The sequence below is a fragment of the Anopheles moucheti genome, chromosome 2 (genome assembly GCF_943734755.1).
Source record: "Anopheles moucheti chromosome 2, idAnoMoucSN_F20_07, whole genome shotgun sequence".
Lineage (NCBI taxonomy): Eukaryota > Metazoa > Arthropoda > Insecta > Diptera > Culicidae > Anopheles > Anopheles moucheti.
The window spans coordinates 4,391,291-4,411,993 of record NC_069140.1 but is presented as its reverse complement, the minus strand read 5'-3'; the positions used below and the strand labels follow the sequence as shown (position 1 = coordinate 4,411,993).

The following is a 20,703-nucleotide window of genomic DNA, read 5'->3' as shown; positions in this document are numbered from 1 at the left end:
GCAATTGTTTCGTACGTTTTACGTGAATTACTCAACAAGAAGAGTGAAGGTCAGTGCTTCTTATACGTCGAATTTATGGCCCTTTTACAATCTTTACAATGTAATGTAATTTCTTTTTCAGGTAATGTAAAGTAATGTATTACATCAATAACCTGAGCAACCCTGCGTTTGATAACTGCGCGGGAAACCACCCGAGATGTTGCGCGACATGCTCCATCCGTTCGACACGTGTCAGCTCCACTGATACGCACTGTGCAACATGATCGCGCACCGGCAGACACGATCGCCCCACAGCGAGTATCCTGCAAAAGAAAAGCATACAACGTACATACCAACATTCGCTGGCGTTGGACGTTGCTCGTGGGGCGTTGGGGCGTGACGGGGTGGCGCTTGCCTGTATGCAGCAATAACCAACTCAATTAACACACCAAGGCTAGCCACCATCGATTCGGTTGACCTCGTTGATGGTTAATCACAACAAGCAGACAAAAACACTGGACAGGGTCAACAGTGGAACCCTTTCGCGATATGACCGATGACACGATTGATGTGAATCACAACTTAATCGCCGACGATCCGACTTTACACATCCAATTTTCACACCAACAAAAAGTTGTGTCAAATGTGCGAATAAAAAAAATCATCCCGCGCAGAATTATCTGCAATCCATCGTGCCATAATCAATTGTTTGCTGTGCGACAGTTTCAGTAATCGCAACGCCGGCTTATTACGCACAATTTAGACCCATTAGCGCGACAAGATCGCAACAATATGGAGCAGTCGAGTGGCAACAAAAGCACAATCATCTATTCTTTGCGTTCTAGCGAAATTTGCTTCAATTTGCAGCTTATTTTATGCATTTTCTAGCCTGCAAAGGACAAACCCATCTCGTCGCTGCAATGTTGGATGCTTTGTGATGGCCTAAACACCCCCCAAACGCTCTTCGCCGCGAGCGAAAAGTCGAGATGTGCACTGCAATCGGTATCATAAACGCTCGAAAGTAGATCAGTCGCTAATGCAACTAACACCACTGACCGCCATTCATGAGAAACCATCAGCATCGATCATTAGTTTGAAGGTGAAGCATGACTTGGTGAATAAATCACAGGAAAGCGATAAGGGGTCGACGAGGATCATAGGAAAAGCCGCGACAGCAACACAGCGTAAGCTTGGCTGAGCTTCACCCACACGTAGACGGACGGATTCATTCATTGCGTAGCGTTACGCAATGGTGAGGATTTCAAGAGCCGTTTGTCGCAAGTTGTGGTTGAATTAACGCAAAATTGTCACGTGTCGGTGAGTTTGTTGTTTGATAAAATACGCTCAACCTTTGCCAGATAACAGATTCCATTTCCATTCCACAGCAACGAAAGCAACACAACGCACACTCTGGAAGGGCGTGCATTACACAACAAATCGGCTGAATAGAATAATGCCCGGTAGCCTCATTCCATCGATCAACCGACGAAACCGATAACTGTTACGAATAAATAAACTCATTTCTCTCATTTTCACCTACAAACAAATAATTCCGCATTCCCCATAAAAGGGCAACCCCTGGATGGGTGGAATTGGTGGAAGAATTGTAAAGCCCATCCCATACAACCCATGTTGTGTTCCACTTACCGGTGCGTATCGATTAATTTGTCATTCGTCGCAAAATCGGTACCAAAATTGGGCACCAACCGGTGCTGCGCGGTATTAATTTTGCAAGGAAGTGACATAATTTTCTCGCCGACACGAGCATCAAGTTGGCACAGGATGAACGATCAGCGATAAAAGCGATGATGAGTCGCTGCACAAAACTCTTTTGTGATTGTTTGTGATGCATGAAGGTGCATACGGTCACAGAACGGCACGGAGCATGCACAGTACAGAGCCCTTTTTTGCATATCATCTTCACTGTTTACCTTGTAATCGTTCCTTGTGAATATTGCTTTTTTTCTTCTCTGCTTTAAGTCGGCTTTCATGGACAATCCCCGAACCGGTGCATACGTATGGCATAAGTGCATGGCACAGCATCTCAAGGATAACCTGATCGACTTCTACTCACCATCATGATGGCGATGATGAAAAGGAAAAAAATACTCCTTCCACCGTTGGAACGGTATTATCGATCGAATGAATCCGCGATGTAACTGCACTTGTTTTATTTATAAACTCATTGCTCACGTAGCGGAGAACAACTGTATATAGTAGACTTATAGAGATTTTAGACCTGTAGGGATCTGTCTCTTCTCCTTTGGAAACAAGTGAGTAAGCTGTAACAGCAGGATTCTGTAAGAGATCCTTAAATATTGTTATAGTAGTAAAATAGATCAATAAACTGTAAATGATAAGCTGATCGTATGATAAGCTGACACACTCGACCAGAGTTCAAATCTCAATTGCAACATAACCTGCAGGAGGTCGCTGACTATTTTATCTCTTATCTCTCTATATCAGATTATGGATAAAATTAATTCACTGATATTTGCTCAACAACCAAGTAGTAAAAGGAGTTAGACAGACCATAACCACCACCGACTAAATTGTAGAAAATCAATAAGAAGATGAACGAAAAGAGCCTCTCGAACAGGGTGGGGGCTGCCGCAACATCGTACACGTGTACTACAACACGTAGACCACTTTTTCATATACGAACAGACCTTTACCATACTGTTGCGTTCAATGGACTCCCTTGTTTTGGAGGAGTTTGTACACTTCAAGATATTTAAGACCCTTCCGCTTTTTACAATCACACAATTCCCAATGGAAGTCACTTCTTGTCAGACACACGTGGACGGCAATGTGGACAAGATCAACCTGAAATGAGTAACTTGTTAAAACAAAATGATAAACCCGTTCGCGTATTGCCTTTCATGTTCAGTGCCACCTTTTTCGGTAAAATAGGCACACCGCCACAACATGACCTCCATTTTCAATCACAACCCCCCCTTCGGTAACTGGTCCAAAACCAAACCGAACCAACTTCCAAACCCGCCGGGTCCGCGTCCGGGTTCTCTGCGTTGCGGTGGTGGTTGTGTGGTTCGGAAAAAGGGAAAGAAAATAAAGTTTAATTTTGATCGTTTTCCACCGCCCCATACGCACATCCACCCTGAATGATCACGTGGGGTTTTCAAGGACAGTGTTACCGTTAAAGGGTGGATACTGTTATTTTATTGGACACTTTTACTTTTACTTGCACAGAACCTCTTTCGTATTCGGATGTAGTTGTCAGTTTCATCATCCTCCTCAGTTGAAATGTGGAAGAAATGCAACAAATTGTGAAAAACAAAATACATCTACCGATCCGTTAAGTTCCGCGGCGCATTAGGACGCTGAGTTGGGAATTTAATCGGGAACTGCGACGTGAAGTGTGTTTCGATGCCAAATATAATTATGTCAAGGCTCTATCTGGTTTAAAAACTGTGAACCCGATACGCCTCGTGTGAGGAGAGCCATCGACCCGAGACGAACCAGTCCCGATGCCGGTCATCGCAAAAAGGAGAGACGGTGCCGCAACAGGTTTTGTGGCGCACGGCGATCCGTGTGGAGTGCGAAAAAAATAAACTCAAATTCGCTCATTTTGCGAAAGATGATACTAAAAGCGAATGCAGAAAGATAGTCTAATCTTCTGCTAAATTACTTACTAAGCTATCGAAAACCCATACAGCGCCAATTTCATCATCGTTCGAATCGTCCCGAGTTTGGGACGTTTTTTGCAGGAACAATTTCCTGATAGTCATGGTGGGAGAATGTTTTTATTGTCATGCACACTAATCGGATCGATTCCCGCCGAGGTCTTTGTTTTTTCACTTTCTTTTTGATCGTAATATGCTAATACTTGCCAAGAACTCTACGTTAGTATTCGTGTCATGCGGCTAGAGCTCTGGCGAGTTCTGCAGCAGATAGATTGAAGAAACCAAAAGAGAGTTTAATGACTTTTGGACGCAAGGGTCCGGTTTGAAGTCATCTGTAAAAATATCACGTATTTAACTGAGCAGTTTGGACACACTTTCAATAATTTGTTGCTATCGAAGACAAGAATTCAAAATGGCGGAGATTCTGAGGCGTGCTGGGCGAGTACACGAGCACGCTCATTACCGTATGGTGTAATCGATCGGTGCTATGGTTGGCACCGATTGCAAGATGACCGACAGGGGCCACCGAAACCGAAAGTCGACAAACCGGATCTGCCGATCTTGGAACGTAGATCGGATACCGCGCGTTCGTCGACATCCATCCGAGCGGGTCGTGCACAAGCGACGAACCTTCTAATCGCCCTCCGTCGATCGCCATCGTCGAGCACATTCTAGACAGGTGTGCCGAAGGCAGGAAGGAGGCGGAGGCTTCACTGAGAACTTGCTCGATGTAGGTCACAGCGTTAAGTATGGTTACGTCCAGCGAGCACGCATCGCAATCGCCTTTAGACCGATTAGAGGCCGGTTGGCCCAAACGTTCGACACACCGGGGTCTCTCGGAAGTCTTGAGCGCTGCTGTCACACGGTCCGTTGCAGCTGTCCGTGCAAAGCACACGGCGGCCCACCTGAACTTCACCTTCGCGCATACGCCGTGTGTATGCAAAATGGCCAAATGCGAAGGAACGGTTTATGGGGATCTCGCCCATCACGATCGTGTGTAACCGATCGCCGTCGATTTGAACAATTTGATGCGCATCGCGAACCAGCGGATTGATACGCGAAACGCGCGTCAAGTACCTGTGTTCGACACGGTTGCACACCCTGTGTCTGTTTCGCTGTATTTCGATCAAGAACTACCGCGCCGCACGATGTATGTGCGATCCGGTCCGCGATCCGCCAAATACCGCGCGCGCGCTCACACACAGCGATATGTCACGATTGCGAGGACGCTTGAATCGAGTTGATCGGGTTTCGGCCGTCTCTCTATTAAGCTCCCCACCGGACATCAACGCCGCCTCTAACTCGCGCAGAGCCAGTGTTTAGATGGCTTTGGAAGAACACGTTATCCCTCCCGAGCCGAAAACGTACCGCAAGTGCTCCTCACGAACCGACGTTGCATTAGACGTTGGGGCATTTTTGGATTAGTTGCATTTCGTTTCTCGCCGCGTATGGTGCGAGCCTCGGTTGAAGCGGATCCTCGTACCTGGTAGCGTGCAGACGTACATGACCAGTGTTGTGCGTGCAGCAGTGCCTGCGCTTAGAGACTTCGAGGACCCTCATCTGTTGACGCTCTCTAGTGTGGAACGTAAGTGGTTTGAAAGTGCAAAGTGCATCATGTGCATTCGTTAACCATTGAGCGTGCTCTAGCTCAAAACTCAATTATCAACGCCCGAGAAACAGTGTAACACTTGATACTTGTCAAAATTTAAAGGCAATTTTCAAGTTCTAAAGTGGATCAAAGTGTTTATAGATGTGCGAGGTTACGAGGTCGATGATGCTAGGTCGTTCCCCGTTTAGCTGAGGACTATAATTATATTAAAATATGCGCTAAACCCTAAGTGGATGGATTGCTAATTCCACACTAAACGAGCGCCGCCATGTTTAGTCAGAGAGGATCTACCTTCTAATATGTCTTAAGAGCGAAACGGATTGAATTCTTCACAGAACTGGTTTGCGTGACACATGTAAGGACACCGCAATTTAGACAGTTTCATTGTGAACCGGGCGATGGAACAATGCTTAGAAGTCATTTAAAGCTGAGAACAATCTCGTGCAGTGTGTAAGAAGGTTGCCTATGGCAATCGTGATTCCTCTTTGTTTCAAATTCATGACACGACACCATGAAATTAGATGTCAAGCAGCAATAATTCATCGGCTGTTACCTACCACGCGGACGTGATCTTCAATTTACCACACCTCAACGTCCTGTTGTAACCATAAACACTGATTGACACCGCCTGCTAGGATGTCTAACGGACTGTTAAAATGGCGCCCTTAGTTTTTATTTTTATCTTTTCAAATTCTTGACGGACACATCAATTGTTTCCTTATTGTTTTGCGTAACCGTGGCCACGTCCGTCGGCGCAACAAACCCCAGTACCGCACACAAACCGGCTAATCTAACGAACGAATCGATCATTGTCCATCTTTGATGTTTGTGCGAGTTTTTCGCAATTACCTATCGGAATAACACGTTGGTTCGCTTTTTTTATGCACTCAATGCACGGCAAAAACCTTCACCGATCTTTGATGCCATTATTGCCGTGCCCTCCACAAAAACTACATTCGATTTATGTCGGGTCGGGCGTTAGGAGCATCAAAATTAGCATTAGAGAAAAAAAACCTGACCATGCCACCGGCGATTTCTTGCGATCTTCAAACATTAAGATATCATCACTTCGTTCTTTCAATTCCATCTCGCAGATGGGACGGGCCGTAATGGTTGGCACGCGATGGTTCGCTCCACTGTTAATGATGGTTTTACTCACGATCGCACCGGTCCTCGGTCAGTCATCATCCGCCACATCGATCATCTTCGAAAGTCTGTTCGATGAGCTGAGCTACCTGATGCGCACGGGCCCTAATGCATCCGTGCCGATACCGGAGACGAAGCGAATTCGAAAGGAGTATGACTTTGTCGTGATTGGCGCCGGGTCGGGCGGCTCCGTCATGGCCAACCGTTTGAGCGAAGTTCCCGAATGGAGCGTACTGCTGCTGGAGGTGGGCAAGGAGGAGAACATTATATCGAACGTGCCGCTAACGGCGGGCCTGACGACGGCTACAGGTGAGTGGGTCTCGTACATCTTGGTGTGCGTACATCCTTTCGCTGAGCTTTTGGTTCAATAATTCCAGGATACAGCTGGGGATACCGATCCGACCCAATGCGCAATGCGTGCAAGGGCCTTGAGCAGGGCGTTTGTTACTGGCCGAAAGGACGCGGCTTGGGCGGTACGAGTCTGATAAACTTCTTGCTGTACGGCCGCGGCCATCAGCGTGATTATGACGAATGGGAACAGGCGGGTAACTACGGCTGGGGATATCGGAACGTGCGGAAGTACTTCGAGAAGGCGGAGAAGATTAAAGGAAAGTACGACAACCCACAAGGCTATCTGCACATAGAAGAGAGCTCGTTTGAAACACCGATGTTGCAGCGATACATCGAAGCAGGCAAAAGCTTCGGCTACCGACGTATCGATCCAAATGATCCCGTGCAGCTGGGCTTCTACAAGGCACAGGCCACAATGGTTAATGGCGAACGATGTAGTGCAGCCCGTGCCTACCTGAAACCGGTCGCCTATCGGTCCAACCTGGACATCTCGACGCACTCGTGGGCTACCAAAATTTTGATCGATCCCCTCACAAAGACCGCTTTTGGGGTGGAGTTCACCAAGAACAAGCGGACCTACACTGTTCGTGTGCGGAAGGAGGTAATTCTCGCGGCTGGGGCGATCGCCTCGCCCCAGTTGCTGATGCTGTCCGGAGTGGGACCTCGCGAACATCTGCAGCAACTGGACATTCCGGTCATCAAGGATCTGCGCGTGGGCTACAACCTCCAGGACCACCAGACACTCTCCGGTTTGGTGTTTACCGTTAACCAGCCCGTCACCATCCGGGAGCAGGACATGCGCCGTCCGGTCAACTTTCTTAGCTATCTGCTGGGCCGCAGCGGTCCCTTCACCGTGCCCGGTGGCGCAGAAGGCATCGCCTTCGTGAAGACGAATAACTCCCGCTCGCCGGACGACTATCCGGATGTGGAGTTGGTGCTTGGAACGGGTGCGGTCAATAACGATGAGTCTGGTGCGCTTCGTTACACGTTCGGTATGACGCGCGAGTTCTACGAACGATCGTTCGGACCGGCTCGTGGTCAGCATGCGTTCGGTATTGCACCCGTGCTGATGCGCCCAAAAAGTCGCGGCCGGATATGGTTGAAGAGCCGCAATCCGTACCGATGGCCACACATGGAAGGCAACTTTTTCGACCATCCCGACGATCTGGCCACGATGGTGGAGGGCATCAAAATGGCGGTACGTATCGGGGAATCCGACAGTTTTGCTTCGTACGCTGCGAAGCTGCTCACGACACCGTTCTATGGCTGCGAGAAACATCGTTTCCGATCCGACGATTATTGGCGCTGCTGTCTGCAGCAAGTTGGGGCCAGCATTCAACATCAGTCCGGCACGTGCAAAATGGGCCCGGCAAGCGATCCGGAGGCGGTTGTTGATCCCGAACTGCGCGTGCACGGTGTTAACGGCTTGCGCGTGGTGGACGCTTCCATCTTCCCGGTCATACCATCGGCACATACGAATGGCGTTGTTATAATGGTGGGGGAAAAGGCGGCCGACATGGTGAAGGACTTTTGGAACAATCAAATTCCCTGAAAGAAGCAAAATAAGCATGGTGTTTTCAAACATGTCAATCTAACTAGTCATAATGGGTACAGATTAATGTGTAAGTAAAAATAAATAGTATAGAAGTTGCAATTAAAACAGTTCTCCAAAGGAATGAAAGCATAGTTTCAATTATCTTTCAAAGTTTTACAATTTTTGAAGACTGTTTCGATTTGTGAGATACGTTGCGTATGGTCCAGTTGTGATTTGAACTCCGGTTGCGTATGTAATAAATGTTTAATTAAAAAATTCGAATTTTTTTTTGTTAACTTCATTTCCTTAAAATCTCGAATTAATGCATGAAAAACACAACACAAAACAAAAACGAATTATTAAATAAATGGAAATGCTTCATTGTTGCTCCCAACGCAAGGGTTAAAAGCTTTTGCGGAACCTTACAACAGTGACACTATCAAAGCGATCTTTCATGTGTTCCCAGTGGGCAAAAATGTATGCATACCCATCACAAAAACAGGGTCAATTAAGGGTCTTCTTGGGGACAATTAAAAGAGTACCAGCGTCTAGTATCTAATACACGATTGAGAGAAAATCTTTTACCAATACGAGACAGAAAATCTCCTCGAAATTGGTACATTTTGAGAATACATTTAATACAAACTTACCTTGTTTTATTAGAGTTTTTCAACTTTATTTCTCACATTTCGCCATGACACGCATTCTTGGTTCAATGCAGAATGAAAAAAGCTTTTCATCTATTTTAGTTATCCTTGCTTAGGTTAAATAATTAAATATAAATACCACTTGGAGTTTACGTAACTTTCCTCACGCAATCTATCTTATTTCTCGGTTCGAACGAATGCGATACGAATCGGGGATTCGTTTCTATGCTGAATTACATTCAACCGTTCGTAATGAAGTACAATATTATTGTGTTCACCTTTGCTTAAATCGTTAATAAATATGATTGAGATTTGTCTGGCCAACCACGGAACACGCTTAACGGCACCCCCATACCGATCCCGATCCATAATTACATTGTCTCGCGAATGATATTTGCTTAATATGATTTTCATCCTTATCGTCCATAACGTTTCATACGAAACTTAATGTATATTCGGTTAAAAACATAAAACTACCTGTCATACGTTTGTATTACATCTCTTTTCTTATTTGTTTCGTGTTTAAAAGTGATTTGATTGGACCAGTTAAGGAAACAAGTTATGAACAAGGTGAAACAGTTAACTTAGTTAAAAGTTAAAATAAAAACTAGAGTGGCAGCTCTGGAAAACTGTGCGCAAATTCTATCAACTGCTACAGATAGGGATGGTCGCTTTGGACAAATTATAATCACAATAATTAAATATCGGCCACAAAACATTGGCAACTACTGTAATCACTGTGAAACGGGGAGAAAATGTATACTTTCTCGGACATCGATAGCCATTTCTTGATTGTTACATTCTAACTCACTGAGAAGACTGCTTACTTATTTTATCACTTCATATCGATTCCATCGAATACTAACACACAAGAAAACATACCGATACAACGGAAAATTCATAATGGCGGCCTTGTAAGCCCTCACTGTTTCTATTTTCGTCCATCGTACCGATATATATATATACGGGTTTGGCGTACAAATTCAGCAAAAGCTCATTCATACAGTACGCTTACATCTCACGATAAATTGATTGCTTATTGAAATAGTGGCTTAGCACTGTTATATTGATAAATCGGAATAGTGTCCACGGTGTTGTCGCTTTGTGTCAGTACTACAATCTATTTCATTCGCAATTGCTTACCCCGCAAGACCACCTCCGATTAAATAGTTTTAATATGATTAGCAAACAACATTAGCATGATCCTACCACGCTACAACGATCCAGTTGAATGAAAATTTAGGGTCGCGCCATCACACGTTTAGTGCCTGATTTTCGGGCAATAAGTTAAAAGAAACATCCTTCTCTCCAGGCCTAGCCTTGTCTATGAGGGATTGATTAAACAAACACGAAACTAAACTAGTTTATCCTAATTTTTAGAACGCCTAACGTATTGAACTTATTGAGGTTGAGGCCGTATATCCGTGGCCCAACAAAAAGACACGAATCATACGGATTTTGGAGTTATTTTAACCGAAGAAATTGTAAGTTGTTCAACAGCAAAAGTAGCAACTCAATTGTAGCGCTTTTCATCATTCCGTCCGGAAAAACGGCTCCCAGGTCCGGGTTTACTTTTGCACCGTCACCGGTACTGTCGGTAGACGCTTGTGCTGTGTGCTGTAAAAATGCGAACGTAGCGATTCGTTCTCCGGGTTGGCCATTACCGAATCGATGAATGCGTTTGTCTCTTCCTGCAGTTGGGCCAGCCGCACCTGTAGCTCCTGGTTGCGCCGGATCAGTTTCACCGTTTTCAGCGCTATATCGAATAGTCCTTTGTGATTGTTCGGGTGGTGAGGTACGTTCTGGTGATGGTGATGCAGTGGGTGGTGCGGTTGATACGAACGGGAGCCGGACAGTACGGCGTACGCCGACGATACGCTGCTTTCTTCGCGAAACCCATCGTCATCAAAGTCCGACATGCTGTACGAGTTACATCTACAATTTGGAACGAAGAAAAGAAAACACAAGAATTAATCACACAGACGATTAGCATCGCGGCGCACACAACTTACCGACAGCTAATGATGCTTCCCAGCGGCGAGAAGTCAAAGTTCCGGTCATCCATCGAGCTGGAACAACCGCTGGAGGAGACACTCATCGATCGGCGGCTGCGTAATCGCGGACCGGACGTACTTCCGTCTTCCGTATCGATACTGTCCTGCAGGTCGCTGGATTCGGGGCTGGTTTCACACCCAATACCGGTACTGTTGTTGCTGCTACTACTGTTACAACCGAACTCCATCGAGGAGAAGGTTGAGGAGTTGGTCGTATCGTCCATCTGTACGGGCCGAAGACTACACCGCTCGTACGGTGTTCGGCAACGGACCGATGATTTGTAGGATGATTGCTTTTGAATTTTTCCAACTGCAAATAAACAGTACAATAGATCTATTATTAACGCAAGCTTCGTACAAGAGCTAAAACATGTTTGATCATCCCATGGCTTTCCCGAATAAATAACATCAGTTCATGTGTTGCTCGCCCCATTCCCTCTGCTCTGCTTGAGTCACTGTGTGGATTTACGACAATGTCGCACAAAAAATCCTCACGTTGCACTACCCGACCCATGAAAACACCCAATACCACTTGAACGGTTAGGTGACATGAACCATCGACCAGTAACAGTACGTAACTTTGGGACAAAAAAAGCCCACCCGACGCATATTTAGTTTAAATCATATTGCATCGCAGCCGCGGAACCGTTCGGAAATGAATAGAACCCATTCTGCCATTTCTCGCACGGTGGTTGCCGCGTGTAGAAAAAAAACACCGTTCAGCTGGTACCCGATTTAAATAAATACACCGCCTCCAACCTTCTGGACGAGAACCGCGTTCTGGAGCGGATCTGGGACTGGTAATAAATACCAACAGGAACAGGGGGAGGTCGCCGACTGCACTTCACTCCCGCGCGCGCACCCTCTCACACTGAGCGGCAAGATCACGTTCTGGGCCACTGGAGTGAAGTCAACAAGGCATTCGCAGGGTACGTATGGTTGCGGGCATTCGAGCATGCTGTTGCCATCAGCAAATTCCCTACCGCAGTGTGAAGTGCCGTAGTAGACGAACGATACTCTCGTAATGGGTTTGAAACCTACCAGACGCACTTGTCAGCTCCACTGGGCGGACAAAAGAGAATGCGTTAGCATTAATATTGAGCAAAGAAGGAAACAAAAGATCACGACTTGTTGATAAGGAGACATTAAATAAAGTGTTGGAGAGTTTTTCTTGCGTCATGCCAAACTTAATCCGATTACGTCTAAGTCTCCAGTATTCGTCCAGGAACGGTTTCATTGGTTATACCCCCTCGAAAGAGTTGGATTATCGCTACTTCTCTAGGTATTCCACTCTGATCTTATCTACTTGGTAACCGACGGATTTTTAATTACTTGTCCAAATGGACACAATGCGACCCATCCGGTCGGCCATTCACCTTTCCGATGCCGTAAACATATGCCTGAGGAGACCTGAGCACCAGATTGACTCCTGCTAATAGTTTAAATTCCCACCGATTATTGTTCGTACCGCGTCCCACCGGGTGTCGGAATGCTCTCCCATCCCTTAATCATCAAATGCGGAAGGCAAGATACCCCGGCACACCGCCACCGAGCGTGAGTAGCGTCTACTTGCCGCCGGTGCCCGGCACGTCGAAAAGGGCAAAGCGTTTGTAAAACCCATCCGGCACACAACGTGCAGGCCGTCGCGTTGCAACACGTTTTCACACTCGCGCGCGTCCCAGAACCCGGTCCGAGGCCACGTGGATGCAACCGATGTCGAGAGAGAATGAACGAGAGAGAGAGAGAGCTAGGGGGGATGAAACAGTTCCGCCTGGTTGGTGCCCAGTAAACCTTTTGCAACGATTGTGTGCGAGTTTCTAGCAATCACCTTCGCCACTATCTCAGGGTGTATCGAAAGAGGGGGAGGAGGACAGGAATACAGAGCGATGTGGGAGTGCCATCCACAACAAGCAGGAAGTCACACATTTACCCCATACTACCCCATACTATACCGTCCGCCGTCTGACGCGACGACACTTTATGCGTCAGTCTGTGGCGTTTGTGAGCGAGAACCGTGCCGGGAGCGTAAGTGCGCTCACACATGCTGTGACACGGACCGGGTCTAATGGCGGCGCAGGACGCTAAAAACCACGTGCTCGACCCGTTATCACGCGTGAGGTGCAACACTTTCGCGCGAACAAACACAACGGCCAGCTTAGCAACGCCGTGCTGACGACGATCGGGACGGATTCCATCCTTTGGCCAACTACTGCTGCAGTAGATTCACATCCGGTTCAACATGTTACCGTAATTAGCTTTCTGTGTGCTGCTAAAATGAAATTGATACATTATTTATTCAGCTTTTTCCTTTACTTTGTCCCATTCGCCCGCATTCATTACGATCGGATCCATTCCTTCATCTATTGGTCGCTTTATTCACGAGGCCTAACGCGAGCCGTCTCGGTCACGTGTCCGCTTTGTTCAGCGCCTGGTAGTACACTTTTCTTCGAGACGCAGATCTCACTCAGCTGACCAGAGTGTGGGAGGATGTTTAGGTGGGTAGAAGGTGTAGAAAACAAGGTGGCGGTATGGACTTTGCAAGATGAAGTGATAATACGATGTTTGTCGACGAAATCCACACTCAGCCACGGTCAGTGTGAGAGCTTGTTTTATTTATTTTATTATGCGAGAGCTCAGTACCGCAAAACATCCTCGTAATAAGCTTTGGGGTTTATGTCATTCTATATGTTTCTGTATTGTGGAGGTTGGTTGGTATTATGGTGTCGTGTGGAATCATTCGATCTTATATACCAAAGGTCCGCCGAACGAACCTCACCTGGTGCCTCTGAAGCAAGGAATTCATTTCAACTATATCCGGTATATTACTGCATGGGGTAAATAAAGTTATCTCCAGTTCAATTAACACATTCCGATAATTTAATTCAGTACATATCAGTACACGTCTGCCTTTCACTTAACCTCTTGCTTGCTCTTAAACCCTAGCGAATTTCTTCTTCTACGTCAACACTATCCAATCACATCTCGCAGACACCTTAATTCACTGTAGAAAATAACGATGAATTGACGTCATTTCGTTCGGAACCCATCCTCCCCATCTGCCGAATAGACCGGCCCCGGAAGGGAGCGTTGTGCCATGACGAAGATGTGGTTACGACGCTTAACGCAGAAAAAAAAACACATCGTGTCTCAGTATCGTCGACCATTGTACATTTTTAAAACCACACGTTAGCGTGCGCCTACGTCACGTGTACTGGCAAGTGATTGGATCTTGACCGCACCACGGATGGGCCCGCGCAGGACAAAAGAGTGACCGGCTAGCAATCGAAGCGTGCATGGTTCAACCTTTCGAACTTGACACATGTCAATGCTTTTGGGACATGTCAAGCCAGAAAAGGTGGCTTTGAAAAAAAAAACAAGTCGTTTGATACAGGCGACACCTTTCCAATAGAGCCTGGTATTAATGCCAGGATTAAAGGAAACCAAAACAGCGAGGGAATTGGAAACCAGCTGAATTACGTTTACATAACGCGAGCTCGCTGCTGCTGGTCGATTACGGCGTCTATCCTTTCCATCAACAACAACGTTTCAACACCACCCCGTAGACCGCCCGGTCCGTATTCTGCGAACAATACTCGACCGCGCGGGCCAGGGAGAACTTTTACTTTCGTTCCCACAGCGCCGCGCTGATGAATCTTCTCACAAACGGCCGCTGCATTTCAATGGAAATACACTCCCGGCTCGAATGCAGTCCGCCAACCGGTCCGGTGCGTTTGCAGTTTTCAATTCGCGGAGTCGACGAGCGCGGAATCTCAAACTACCCCTCCGCATATTATTGTGTCTCGTTCTGGCCGCCAGTTTCGCGCTTCCAATTGCAGCTGAAAAGCGGAAGAAGAGTAAACAAGTAAGAAATAAATGCACTCTCAGTGACGAGAGAGCACGTTGACTGGAGCGCATGGTTGGCGCGCGCAGTAACACACCATACAGCACTTGCCACTACACGTGACGAGCGCGCCATGAAACGCGAACACCACACAATCAATCCGCAAACCCGGCCCGGGAGCCTCTAACTAAACAGTTTGCAACCCCCTTCCATATGTCCGTAAGACTTTTCCACAGGAGATGCAAATCGCAATCGGGTGTGTTTGAGAAGCAAGAGAGAAAACCTGGCGGCTGCTCTGTTGATATACCGCGCGGCGCTGGGGATGGATACGACGATATTGACTTTAGACCAAGAGGATGTTAGATTATCTCTTCTTTTCATTTTCTCGCGTAGTTTGGTGGCCTGAGGATCAAACAAACTGAGGAGATAATGATCATCGCATCGTATCAAACTCGATCGAACATCTCCGGAGGTGTTCGATTCATTGCAAATTGACGCGTTTCGTCTCGCATGCAGCACTGACCTACCCAAAGCCTTCGGGTTCGTGCCTCCTTTGCAGCTGACGACACTGGAGGGCCAACGCGGAACTATTAATCAGTCACTCACGCTATCTGCTGTCGCTCTGGTGCGATTGATCGATCTCGGGACAGTTATCGCCGCTCCACGTGCTCGTTCGATCACTCGGTACGGGGCTCGCGTACAGATCACGTGGAGACTTCGTGGCTTTTCCGTACGTATCGCAATGAGACATCTTAACACGTTTATCGCTCTTACCATAGTTTATCACGGAGAAGTTGGCAACGGCCGAAGTAATGCCGACGGCGCTTCCGATAGTCGTTTGGGGCGGTTGGGCTGGGCTGGGACATGGTGACATCGGTGGTGATTCGCTTCGCGTTTCCAACGGCGATGCTGGCGGCTCCAGTAACCGATCTTTGCTACTATCTTCACCGGTAGCCGGTGCTTTCGTCACGGAAAGTGGCATCGTTGGTGCGGTTGGTAACCGTCGATCGGTGATCGCTCCCTTCACAGAACGTCAGACAAGCGCGAATATTCACTAAAATAACGAAGAAATACATTAATTAGAAGCTTATTCAACAGAGGAAATCAGCTTGATGTTTGATCTTTAACACCATCGTGAACCTACAATCGAAAATTTACAAAAGGAATGAAAAGCGAGCAAAGATTAAAAGTGACTTCTTAAAATCAAAAAAACAAAATTTTCCGTTCGATCAGTAAATATGCCTTAAGTGGCCATTATTTTTCGTTGCATTACAGCTCAGATAACACACTTTCCACACAAAACCGTATTGGGGTTTCATGAAAATAGAGAAACAAATTGTGGCGCGAAAAACACATGTCCAATGTTATCAATGTAAACAACAAACATGCCAAAATAATGACACCGAATGTGAAGTACAGGGATGGCCTATGTACCCACCATACACGGAACAATCATGTGAGATAATTAAAAAATTGTTTCATATTTTATTTGTGCCCTTTTCCGCCCCTTCCAAACAGAGCCGCGAGACATCTTTACAAAAAGAAAATGGTGGCGGTGCAAAAAAAAAATCCACGCCGAGGGCTAGGATGTCACTGATAGTGGTGCCAGGGAATAACAGTTCAAAAATAGCAACAACCTTACGGCAACAGGACAAAATAAAATGCTTCAAAGATTGTGCTGGATGGATGAACACGCTTGGGTTTGAAGAGCTGGTTCGTCATTTTGTGCTCCATGTCGGTTGTTTATACGCTATTCTGTTTGTTATTTTATTTTAACCCATTAATTACAGTGTGCTGACATATAACGGCAGAAATTCACATCGAAACAGCACTTCTACAAACTCGTAAACAGCGTTCCACGCGATTACTGTGACGGCTTTTGAGCATTCACAGACCAATTAAGTAAGAAGAATTAAGTACCAAAAAAGTCCAAAAATCTGGCATAGGATCGCACTTGAGAGTTAGAGCTGCTTGAAAGGATTTTTGATCCCATTTGCGTACAGAGCTCACAATCGGGCAGTTTGTTAAATTGGTAACGGACTACTCTACAACACACACGGTCTAGGGTTCAAATCTCCAAAAAATTCAGTCTTCCATTCGCGCGCTCTTACGTGTAGGGAAGAGAGACTACCATCTTTCGGGTATAAAGGTAATTCCCAGTCACAGCTTTTATCAGGATCTCTATAAGGAGGCCATGCCCACCGCCAAGAGCCGTCTGCGAATGGTTAAGTGTTATATAAAGACTGTCGGACCGGGACGTGGTTGTTTATATTTGATCGTTTTTTGTTTATACACATTAAATCTCTTACGACATCTTTCGCCTGCCTGATTAGTAAGTACTACGTAAAACAACCGCTGTGTTACTTCATGAAAATCTCGACTATATACTGAGATAAACAACAGATTGTTGTTTATATGATGCCAGCTACGCCTGCTGGATCAATAAACGGTGGCTGGTGCTGGATTTGAGAATGAACCTTCGTTTTGCGAAGTGGCAATAAATCAAAGCAGCTTCTTCTTTCTGTGGCATCCACCTGAGCACCGGTAACTACCTGCAATTTCTATCTCTTAACCTTGAAATCCTCAAACCGGAACCATTTCCTTCTTCCAGTTTCGCAAACACTTACCTTTGCTGCTAATTTCCGCTTTCTGCGTAGCGACGAACACACCGGGGCCCCTATCGTCTATTCGAAGCAACAAAATTGGGTGTTTTTCCGCGAAACCGAAGCAATATTCACCCTTGCAATTTGGCGTCTTGTTTATTTCACGGCCAAGATTATTCACCAGATGGAAGTACACGACGCGGGCGTACACAAACACACGCCTGTTGCAGCAAACACAGAAGCCAACACAACAGATCAAGCCCACTTGAGGTGCCGTCTAGTCGACATGTACGCGAGGGCATAACAACAGCAAAAATCCCCCAAACCAGCAATAGCGATGGTATCCAAACAAAAGACGCACCCTTTCGGCCAGGGGGGTGCAGTATGTTGTAAACGGGGTTTAGGGAAATTCTCGGAACGCTCACTTCCCCGTAGCACAGTACAAAAATGGCCGCTTCACAACAGAGAAGACAACAATCGCGAGCAGCTACACGGCCAAAAAAAAACACACACACACTCTTCTTTTTTTCGCGCTTCGTTCGCGCCAGTCACTTTTGCTCTCTTTCACTCGTTTTCTTTCGCGTTTCCACGTGCACGTTCGCGAACGGCCCAAAATTCCGCGACCCCACACTAGGATAGGCGTGTATGAGTGGTTTTGTTATTGTTGATGTTGTTAATCACTTGCTCGCGCTCTCCCTTCCGACGGTACACATCAATTATTCCATTCCACGGGACGCGCAAAAAACTAAACCACCTCACCCTAATATTCGTTTGCGATTTTACCACACGATACACTTGGTGTGGGCAGGTTTTAAAGACACGAAAAGAAGGCTATGCTAAAAAAAGGCGTAGCACACACACACACACACACAAAGGCTTCCCTGCTGCACTCTTCCAAATTATTCACCGAAACCACACACGAATAACAAAGCAAGCGACGGAAAACATCAAATGCACCGCGACACCGTCGTCGCGCAGTGCTACACGCACTTCTTCTCCTCTGGGTGGATTGTTACTCTTCGCTTTAGTGTCCAACGCCTGCTTGATGGTCGAAAAGCGTGAAAGAACCCGTTCGGTTCGGCGTGTTGTTACGCAGCTGCCCGACCAGTGAACGTGCTAATTGCTGGCTCCAAAATTCCTCACTCAAGCACCAGACACCAGAAACAACACCCCCAAATTCACAACTACCGGGCGAACGCGCAGTCGATATTCTGCGCTTTTTTCTTCTGCTTCTCCGGAATAATGTACACCAACGCACTGTCTGCGTCGATGCTGATTTCGTTCCACACTTGTCTGGACTGGATGGTATTTTTACTGCAAACTCACTGGACTAATAGTTCCACGGAAAACGGATGTGAAAATGTACTCTCGGACGACTGTGCACCGTACACGTCAGACGCGTAGCGTTTCTCCTGCTGTTCTGAACACAAAAGCAACATTACACGCATCTAATGCTGTTCCCAAGTAGCAATTTTTACCCCGCAACCCCTAGTTTAGCTGCGTTTCACCCCGTTTGGTCCGACGCACTGACGGTCGCTCACTGAAACATTACTGCTGTCCCTGTCGTACGTCCCACTGTTTTTCGTGCCTTCTCGCTCAGCATGAACAGTTTCGTGTGTTGGCGCGCTTTCCGGAAAAAGGCGCCGCTTCGAAGTGCAGTGGAAAAGTGCGTTTGTATGCGGTAAACGTTTTTAATTATGTCCTTATGTGAATTAGAATACAATTTTAATCGATGCACTAGAAAATGTGCATCAAATAACATAAAACTGTTGTACGTTGCGTTTCTATTCACATCCGAAAACAGCTGTGATAGAAACGCAATCCCGTTGTGCGAGAGCGCGCTGTCGCGAGAGAATGAACAGTGAGAGAGAGTGAGAGCCAACTGGCACCCGCACGGCCCCTTCGCTCTTCCTTTCCTACCTCTTCTAAAAGGGCTTCAAGGGTGTCAAACACGTTTGTGTTGGTATGCAATTTAAGAATAAATTATGCAGTTAGTGCGAGTTTTTCTTGTGTAAGTGCTTTAATATTCGGTTGTAAATTTTGCAGCAAAAGCTTAAGATCACTTCGGACATGATTTGGAAACCTTGATAGCACGAAATTAAAAACGGAGCAAATTCCTCTCTTTTGTCCTTTTTCCAACAGTGTGAAACATACAAAAACTTCAAACGTTTAAATGACATGTACATGCTTACCTGGTTTTTTACACCCCATGCAATTCAACTACTTCCGGCCATAATTGTAAAGCGTTCTCGCACGCCTAGAACTCTGCTAGGCGAGCAGATTTTCCGCGAAATTCATGCACAATGCGCTCATCGGTGTGGTTACACCCAAACACTGCCCGGTGTCACATTTTCCATCCTCCCCAGCGTTTGCCATTGCCATTCCCATCGTGAGTCACGGGGAAGGCTGCCAGAACACGTGCTCACGACACGGCTTTACTAATCGGCCACCTTTCATCAGCCATCGCCACACACCAGTGACACTCTTGGTTCCATTCGTTCCACCGATAGAATCCTTAGCGCAGCGTGGTTTGCCGTGTGCATGGTGAATTATGTAGCATGTTTTGCTATCACCAGTCCCGGCTCGCCCGCGGACCGGAATTGGATCTGTCCGAACGGCGTAATAATACATACGCTCGTACCGCTGCCGGGAAAGATGTGCATGTGCAAATGTTGTGCTCTTCTCAACTGTAATGTATTTTTAGTTGATGGAATTTACAATTCAGCATTTGGTCGCTGTTCCGATCACTGTTAAGTATAGCGACAACTGTCGGTTGGCCCACGTGGTGTACACGATGTGTGTAATTTTGGAAAACTATTACGTCAGCATTGTTCGCTCGAAGCTGTTGAATATTCTTCGCTTGGACGAGACGATGTTACGAGATGGGATATAATTCTCTATGGACACCAGGTAAATCCAGGTAACTGGAAGATTATCAACTCGCAAAAGGCAACAACATGTCCTGTTGATGTAGATCGTACGGTCACATACACCAGAGCATGTTGGATTAGGTATCTTATTAGGTTCTTAACAATCTGGACAAATTACCTCCGTACCTCGGGTTTCTCAGAACACATTACCTTGGCACAATGTACTACGCCGTTCTTGGAAGCTTGCCACAACCGAGCTCAATCACATTTTCCTGGGAAACACATGGTTTTCTCAACATTTTCCATGCCTTAAGGCTGGGATAGCGGGTTGCCGTTTTTTGCGTATGACCATCAAATCAAGCGCATTTCGCGTCACCTTTACGTTCTTATTCTACTTGTCACGTTTTTCTGGAACCTCTATCAGA

The 20,703-nt window shown here is 46.5% G+C and overlaps 2 protein-coding genes across 2 annotated transcripts; one reads left to right on the top strand and one right to left on the bottom strand.

Annotated features, from left to right (window-relative positions):
- Positions 1-6,341: 6,341 nt before the first annotated feature.
- Positions 6,342-8,281, top strand: LOC128298846 (glucose dehydrogenase [FAD, quinone]-like). Its single transcript, XM_053034644.1, has 2 exons — positions 6,342-6,687; positions 6,756-8,281. Exons 1-2 carry the CDS (start codon positions 6,342-6,344, stop codon positions 8,279-8,281), a joined length of 1,872 nt encoding a protein of 623 aa, XP_052890604.1.
- A 699-nt stretch (positions 8,282-8,980) lies between these two features.
- LOC128310483 (uncharacterized) lies at positions 8,981-17,606 on the bottom strand. Its single transcript, XM_053047132.1, has 4 exons — positions 17,433-17,606; positions 15,580-15,859; positions 10,923-11,274; positions 8,981-10,845 (listed from the first exon to the last, which is right to left on the bottom strand). The coding sequence occupies exons 2-4, from the start codon at positions 15,785-15,787 to the stop codon at positions 10,479-10,481; spliced, it is 927 nt and encodes a 308-aa protein (XP_052903092.1). The 5' UTR covers positions 15,788-15,859; positions 17,433-17,606; the 3' UTR covers positions 8,981-10,478.
- Between the last annotated feature and the right edge of the window lie 3,097 nt (positions 17,607-20,703).